The sequence below is a fragment of the Carassius gibelio genome, chromosome A23 (assembly GCF_023724105.1).
Source record: "Carassius gibelio isolate Cgi1373 ecotype wild population from Czech Republic chromosome A23, carGib1.2-hapl.c, whole genome shotgun sequence".
NCBI classification, from domain to species: domain Eukaryota; kingdom Metazoa; phylum Chordata; class Actinopteri; order Cypriniformes; family Cyprinidae; genus Carassius; species Carassius gibelio.
In genome coordinates, this window is record NC_068393.1 from 19,223,251 (window position 1) to 19,231,821 (window position 8,571).

The window sequence follows — 8,571 nt, forward strand, 5'->3', positions numbered from 1 at the left end:
TCACGTGGGTCCCTCATGCCGACGGCCTGTCGGTGGGCGCGAGGTAGTGCGCGCAGGAGGCGATCGACCACCACTCGTTCCGCTACCTGTGTTGGTGTGGGGTTTCCTGCCAACAGCCAGTGCTGGGCGAGGCGGCTGAGTTCGGCTGCCTGGGCACGGGCTGGCACCCGGGGCTTGTATTCCCACTCGTGGAACTGCTGGGCGGCACTTACAGGGGAGAGGCCCAGCCTCGCCAGGATCTCTCGCTTCACTTCGACATAACTGTCGGCACTCGTCAGGGGGAGCGAGAAGTAAGCCCTCTGTGCTTCACCGGTGAGTAGGGGTGCCAGCGCACGTGCCCACTCGTCCTCTGGCCATCCCTCTCGGTGGGCAGTGTTTTCGAAGACCTGAAGGAAGGCTTCCACATCGTCATCGGCCGTCATCTTGGGCAACAGACGGGTGGCTTGTGCCCGAGGCTCAGGTAGCGGAACGCGCTGGGCCGCGGCCGCCCGGACGGCGGCGAGTTCATCCTCCGTCCTGCCCAGGCGAGTGGCGAGGTGTTCCGCTATTTGCTGCTGGCGGATGCTAACCTCAGTGAGGCGTTGTAAGACGTCCTCCATCGCGGGGCCGCGCGTGCCGCCTTCCGTGGTGCTGCTGACAGAAAGCAAAAATAAATTAGGAGTTGGGGCGGTGACCTTGTCGGTGATTCCTCACTGTTCTGCCCGCATTCTCCACCACTGTCACGGGGTGAAGAACCACTCGACAAGAGGTACGTGAAATCAAAAGCCCCGGAGGGTGGGTTTATTGAAAAGTGAAGGGTGCCTGGTGAAGTGTCCTGATCTGCTTTCCGCTGGTTGGTGCTCCCCGTGTGCTCTCCGTGCTCCTCTGTGCCAATCAAGGGGAAAGTGGGTGTCCAGACGTGCTCCAAAGGGTGTGGGCTGTCGGTCACTCGCTGCTTTCTGTGGGGATAGGAGAGAGGGGTTAGTCCAGCTTTGCGTTCTGGTTGAGAACCTCTTCTCAGTGCAACATGTGCTGCTTTTCAATGTGCTGGCTGATGGGGAGCAGCTGTGACCGATCAGCCGGTGACGAGGACGTGCAGGTGTTTTGGTTTGGTTTCCAGGGCGACGCTGATTCCTCTGGGAGTGCTCGTCACAATATATATATATATATATATATATATATAGTTGGTTTGAATATATTTGATAAGGCTTTTCATCATCTTTTCCATCTCCTTAATTCCTTTTGCATTTGTCTAATCCGATTCTGCTCACATGTGATTGGAGATGAGTAGCCTATTGTTTCCACTTTGATTTTAGTAAATTTACTTCTGTTTTTACTTTTTAGATAAAAGAGTAGTTTCAGTTTAATATGTTGCAGGCTCATTTATTGATAATAAATAGTTGTTTTTGAAGCTTCGGGTGCTTATTTGTCTCATGAGATTTGGCAACAGTGTCTGGATGGTGTTCTGAAACGTGTGGGGTTGCAGGTCTGCAGCTGGGTATTGTTGTCACTTCCTGATGAAACTCATAGAACAAAAGATCTTCAGCGAATGATGATCAAATGAGCTTGAGCTCCAGGTGCTTCATCGAGATAAACAACATCACTTATGTCAATATCTGATACCTGTTCTAAATGGCCATCAGCACGTGGATTTTCATCCTGTTTTTCACTAGTGTGAAAGGTAAGACGTTTCAGATGTAGTATTTTTTGTTCAGTTCTTTTAGTGAATGTGGTCACCATGTAAAACTGAGAAATGCTCAACTATCATGAGCTGTACAAACACAGTGAAGGGTTTTTAAACTGCGATAAATTTGTCTAACATGAAATTGTTACCAACATCTCGGAACAATTTATTGTAAATGTGAAATTTGCCACATTGAAGAGAGTAAAGAATGTTTCAAATGTCTGTATATTTTTAAGTAAATAAGCAGATGAAAATGCTTCTTTCTTTTTCTATAGCTGTAGTCAGGGCCGTAGCTGGGCTCTGCGAGGCCCTGGTGAATGTTGTACAGTGGGCCCTGTTTGAAATGGTTTAATTTGTATGTTCGTTTATTTTTATTTATTTGTGCTATTTACACAATGTTTAAGCTTTTTTAAAGTTTGTAGGTGTCAAGGTACACAAACCGAATAATTAAATGTAAAATAGCAAAGGATAGTCTTCAATGTAAAAGTGAAATATACAATCAAACCTACATTTATTCAGACACCTTAAACATTTCTCACATTACATACCTTTTTTTTTATTTGCTATCGCTTGTAAAATGGTTATAAAATATGACAAGAACTTAGAGTTAAACTGTGTCAAACTTTATAATGTCATAACTTTGATAGAAATGTATGTAATGGAATACAATCAATCAAAACTACAGACAACTGTTATGACAATATTTACACAACTATCAATACTTTGTTGACCAAATACCATGTAATTAATAAATATATTCATATAAGTCTGAATCATTTTTGGTTTGACCGTTAAAATTACAAAGTAATTCAGTCAAGAGCAGTGAGTGATTTTCATTTTCATTTTCTTGGATTAACATTACAGCAGCCAGTCGCTAAATTAGGCGCGGTCACTTTAAGAGACGAAGAACGCATCCAATATAATACACATCCCATTTTTTTCTTCAACGGTTTACTTTCACTTAAGAAATAACTGACAGTTTTTTTCGAGCATAATTTTCAAGGTGGATATTTTGACATATTTAGCATGTATTTGTCGGCACAAGAGCAAAAATAAGCAGATTCGGTGTTCAATTGTTTTGAGACGCCTTTCTCTGCGTGAGCCCAGAACACAGCGAGTACTGAATTGGGCTTTTTCACATCTTTTTGTTTGTTCAGACTTCGAGGAGAACTTCGCAGAAGAGAGCTCGGTTCAGTGTCGCTGTCCGTGATACGCGGCTCTCTCTCTCCACACCGAACACAGCGCCCTGGCTGTAGTTGTCACATTTTTTTAACCCAAATCAAACCTGTTTTCAGTGTGTGGACAGGCTGATGCACCTAAAAGTGTTCGAGTGATGGAGGGAGATGTCCTGCGTTTACATCCAGGAGTTCCTGAACTGAAGGAAGATGTTCAAATACTGTGGTCTTATGAGCGTGGCAATCTTAGCCATCGTATCGCTCAGAAATATCAAGGGAAAATTTATACCCATTATGATCAGAAATTCAGTGGCAGAGTACAGCTGGACCAAAAGACTGGAGTGCTAACCATCTCAAACATCAGGACCAATGAATCTGGACCGTTTGAAGCATTACTTGTTATTAACAGACAGATCTCGAAAAGAAAGTTCAGCGTTGATGTATATGGTAAGTTTCAGCTGTAATGAATACTAATATATGTAAAAAGTATTAGGCAACATTGGCCTATAAAATATGTGTTTCCTTTTATCCTCTATCAGCGGTCTCATCGGTCACTGTGCAACAGTCTACAGGTGAGCATTTCATTATTCACTGAGCTCATAAATATTCATTATTAGCTAATGTTTCAGACCAGGATGAGAGGGGTACAGATACATTTAGTGTCACCTGGTCCTGCTGTCTCCAGTCCATCAAAACCATCTGGAGACTCATAGCACATTGCTATTGAATGGATAGACGGAAGCCTTGCAAACTGATAAACAGACAGATACATTTACTGATTTGAGGCCATAAGTTACTTTTCCTTTGATTTGTCTACCAGGTACATCACATGCAAGCAACACCAGCTGCACCCATCCAACCAACAAAGGTATATATCTATATATATATATATAAAAAGTAACACCGGAAATAGCTTCCTGCCACAGTATCCTCTGTGCAGCTTCTGTCAGATGCGATTTCTTCAAGTTTTCCTTTCTCTTCGGAGTGTTACAAGTTCTTGGTAAAGATAAAGAAGATCTGTGAAGTTACAAAGACTAAAGTCTCAAACCCAAATAGATATTCTTTATAAAATTTAAGATTTGTCCACTTCCCCCTAAAACGCCTTGTTTAATTTTTTATATTTAAAGAATTAGCCAATAATGATTCAAAACGGGTTTTTAGCAGTGCTGAGTCGTGCTTGTTGTTTGTCTTTTCTCTGATCACAAATGCACACGTGGTTTCAGGGGCGGAGTGGGACCAAAAATCTACCGGGAAATTTCGTAAACCACCGGCCCTCGTGGTCAAAAAAAAAAAAAAATGCTAAAAAATATATACTACTAACGTCATAACCCTCGCAAAATTATTTTAAATATATTAAGAAAGCCATCGCTACTGGTCACGTGGTCTATGGTTAGACTGATTTGTTTAGATCCAGTGAAATTGCTACCTTGACAACGCCCACGTGAGAGGCGTTCACACCGCCGCTGACTTGAGCTTCCAAAGTTACCGGAAGTCATTCATTTTCAATGAAAGCTGGCTTCTCTCAGCTGCAAGGAGAGTCAAATTCCTTGACGTTGCGTTTTGAGTGACCAGAGCGTCAATACGAGAGTTGAAAGGGGCTCAACTTTATGGTAATAATGAGCTATGACGCGGTTCAGCGGCAAAACGCCAGCAACCAATCGGAATATAGACGTCCTTCGCGCTGGCTGATTCCGCAGAAACATACGATGTCAACTTTCGTTCCTACCAAAACATTAGTTCTGAGAAAATGGAGGAGAAGCTGATCATCGCCGTTTCTGGGTTGGGTTTCCTATCATTATCGGATTAATTGCACAGTTTAACCATCATAGTCCCATAAAAAACCCAAAGTCATGTTTTGTGAATGATTTAGTTAATCATTACTAATCACTTGTAAATTACTTGTAACGGAATTTTCAAAACACACATAAAATGTGAGCATATCACTTGCTAATCATTTATGAATGTTTTTGTAAATTATATAGTTTATCATAAACTAACCACTTATAAATTACTTACAACTGAACTTTTATTATAAAGTGTTACTGATTATTAATTGGCGTTGGCGACGTCATTATAGTATGAATATATATATAATACACACACCACTGTCTACCTACCACTAATTAAATTAGTCATTATTATTAGCCTACCAACATTTACTAGCTTGTGCTAGTTCACGGGCGGCTAGCAATAACGTACGTTAATGCTTGAGCGGCGCCACTGTTTTTTCTGTCAATTCACCTGTTGACGCCTGATTTCGGAATAAATCCGTAATTTTTGAGCACTTTGATGCATTCTCCTCCAGCATCCGCTTCTTCTTCATTCTGGCCTTTTCGGCCCCTCCTTTGTCCTTTCTCTTCTTGCCTTCCATGGGGGTATCGTTAAATGTTATGCAACCACGCTAATCCTTCCTGACTGTCAATTTTTTTTTTCTAGAATTTGCGCGCTTTCTCTCTCTCTGTCTCTAGTCTGGCGTGTGCCATTTTTGGGTCATGCCATTAGACGAGGGGGCAGGGGGCGCTCATTATCTCCCTACATTTCTGTAAACAGACTTGACCTGCAATCGGTTCATTGGATAAACGAATTCCCCATTCCCAGGAGGCTTTACTCCATTCTATGTTATTTTAAGAACAAACAAATGAATTAAATACTCGTTTTTTGTTTGTTTTTTTGTGACCATGAAAGTTCTGTATGAAGAATATGACGGGGGAGATGAGATGAGTGTGCAGGGGGGTAACTATGACTGAGAAATACAGTGCCGGCCGCCACGCTCCCGCTCCCGCCACTCTCACGGCCGTTATGAATAATTTATAATGGAAAATCCCGATCGTCCTTATTAGTGAGACTTAGAAGGACTGTATATTGAGTTATATCGCCGAGACTTATTTTGTGTGGTGATCACTCTCGGGTGCCGGTCAGGACACAGGAACCAGACCAATTGCTGAATTTAGGTTATTTAATGAACAGTTGAGTAGGCATGGGCAAACAATCTAGCAGTTGTCTTTATAACATATCCGTCTCTGTGTATGTGTGGTTCTGGAATTAAAGAAATAACAAAAAATAAATAACATATAAATGTAGTATCCATATACATACATTCAATAACTAAACAGTAACTAAACTGTAATGTGTGTAATTACAAGCATCGTCACAGAAATAATGATTGCCATTAAACACAGTGTGATATCGTCCATATAAATCACCACCACATGTATTGAGTTGAAGTTAATACTTTACTTTTTGTTTGCAGCAGTTACAGCAACAGACATCAAACACTGCCTCCACCTGGCACCTCTTCTTCCACCCCATTCGTGCCAAGATAGAACCCAACAACTTAGATATACAGATGACACCTAGTGGTTACTCCAGGATACTACATCCCCTCCTCCTTAAGCTATCAATTGTCAATTGTTATTTTTTTTTTTCAATACTATTACCACCAATATCACCAACTAAATATTTATAACATTATTTACAAATATAACACTGTATACAATCACATTCTTTTTTTTTTTTTACAAACACGTTAACAACTACCAGTTAGATTGCATTGATTGTCTTTTACTGACTTGACTTATGTAACATAGTCTTTCAAGTAAGCTGGAGATTGTCTCTCTCTTGCAGACCTTCTCAGATTCGTAGGTTGGTTAATTTCTTTTTCTACAACAGCCAATTCTAGCGATTGTTCTTTCTCAAGGGCAGACATCTCCTGATCTGCAGGTGTTTTGACAACATCCGCACAAGGCAATGCAGAAGTGTCACCATCCTGTTCACTCTCTGCGGGTAGTATAATCTCCAGCATCTCATCTGTACTACGATTTCTTATTTGATCCACATGTCTTTTCACTGTTTGTCCATGCCCCAGAGCAGTCTTATATGAAAGAGGTCCTGTACAACCTTCCACCACTGCAGGAATCCATTTAGGTCCACCAGCATAGTTCCTCACGTACACTGAATCTCCAACTTCAAAACTTCGAAGTTTGCAACTGTTGTCATGGCCTTCTTTTTGTTTCTGCTGTTTTTTCAAAACTTTGAACTTCACATCAGGAATAAGTAAGTCAAATGCGGATCTCAACTTCCGTGACATTAGCATTTGAGCAGGTGATAACCCAGTTGTTGCATGGGGAGTGATTCTATAATTAAATAAGAATCTTGCTACTCTTGTCTCCACAGTGTCACCTTTCATCTTTTTCATCCCCTCCTTGAAAGTTTGAACAGCACGTTCCCCTAGGCCGTTTGAAGAAGGATGATACGGAGCTGAAGTTACATGTTGAATACCATTTCTCTCCATGAAAGTTTCAAACTCATTACTGGTAAAACATGTTCCATTGTCTGATACTAACATTTTAGGTAATCCATGTGTACTGAAACACATTCTCAATTTCTCAATTGTAATTTGGGAAGTGGCCTGCATCACAGGATAAACTTCCATCCACTTAGAATGAGAATCTACCAGAATTAGGAACATTCTTCCTAAAAAGGGCCCTGCGTAGTCTACATGAAGTCTTTCCCAGGGTGAGCCTGGCCACTCCCACGGGTGCAAAGGAGCTTGAGCAGGTGCCTTTCTGAAACTTTGACACACCTCACATTTCTGAACCACTCTCTCTACATCCTGGTCCATTCCAGGCCACCACATGTATGATCGGGCAGATCCTTTCATTCTGGACATGCCGGAATGAGTCTGATGTAACGGTTTCAAAACAGCCCCTCGACCTTGCGATGGTATGACGATTCTCGCTCCCCAAGTCACACATCCATCTTTTACACTGAGAGCATCTCTCCTGTGATGGTACGGTAACACATGTGGCTCTACTTTCTCAGGCCAACCCTTTTAGAGGTACTCATGTACCATTGAGAGTGTTATGTCGTGTGATGTCCACTTCCGAACCTGTGCTGCACTCACAGGCGAACAGACCATTAAATCCATCATCAGCACTTGATCATTAGTGTCATCAGGTTCTCCCTCACCTGGCACTGGAAGTCTACTCAGCGCATCAGCATTTTGGTGGTACTTTCCTGGCTTGTAAACAATGTTATACTGATATGCTTGTAACATCACAGCCCACCTTTGCACTCTGGGTGAACCCATTTGAGGAACTGCTTTTGTTTCATTAAACAAATGGATCAAAGGCTTATGATCAGTGCAAATTGTAAATGCACGACCATACAAATACTTGTGGAATCTATGGATGCCAAAAATCACAGCCAAGCCTTCTTTGTCCAGTTGTGAATAACGTTTCTCCGCTGGCGTTAATGTCCGAGACATGAACCCAAGAGGTTTCTCCACCCTTTCTCCTTTTATACGCTGCGAGAGCACTGCACCAACCCCATAGGGTGAAGCATCACAAGCCAAAGTTAGTTCTGAATCTGATGAATAATGAGCTAGCACCTCTGCTGATTTTAGTAGAGCTTTAGATTTTATAAAAGCTTCTTACTGTTGCTTTTTCCACATCCACTGAACATCTTTTCTCAGCAGCAGATGTAGGGGGGGCCAGCAGCGTTGCCAGATTTGGCAGGAACTTGTTATAATAGTTAAGCAGTCCCAGGTATGCTTTAAGCTCTGTGACATTCCTTGGTTCTGGTGCTTCTTCAATGGCTTTCACTTTACTTCCCAAAGGATGTAGACCCTGTGCATCTACTCTGTGGCCTAAATATTCCACCACATCTGCCAGGAACACACATTTTACTCTTTTCAGTCGCAAACCAGCTTCTTCCAGTCTCGACAGCACTTCA

The 8,571-nt window shown here is 42.0% G+C and overlaps 1 protein-coding gene across 4 annotated transcripts in view; it reads left to right on the forward strand.

Annotated features, from left to right (window-relative positions):
* The window catches only part of LOC127944598 (SLAM family member 5), a 155,854-nt gene that overhangs the window by 92,973 nt on the left and 54,310 nt on the right, over positions 1-8,571 (forward strand). Inside the window, exons 1-4 of one of the 4 annotated variants that reach the window (XM_052540645.1) lie at positions 1,468-1,660; positions 2,959-3,285; positions 3,378-3,410; positions 3,659-3,706. The exons of the other annotated variants lie outside the window; for them this stretch is intronic. Of the exons in view, the coding sequence (XP_052396605.1) occupies positions 1,612-1,660; positions 2,959-3,285; positions 3,378-3,410; positions 3,659-3,706 (457 nt within the window). The 5' untranslated portion in view covers positions 1,468-1,611. Of the gene's footprint in view, positions 1-1,467; positions 1,661-2,958; positions 3,286-3,377; positions 3,411-3,658; positions 3,707-8,571 lie in introns of those variants that run through there. 4 annotated transcript variants of the gene reach the window in all.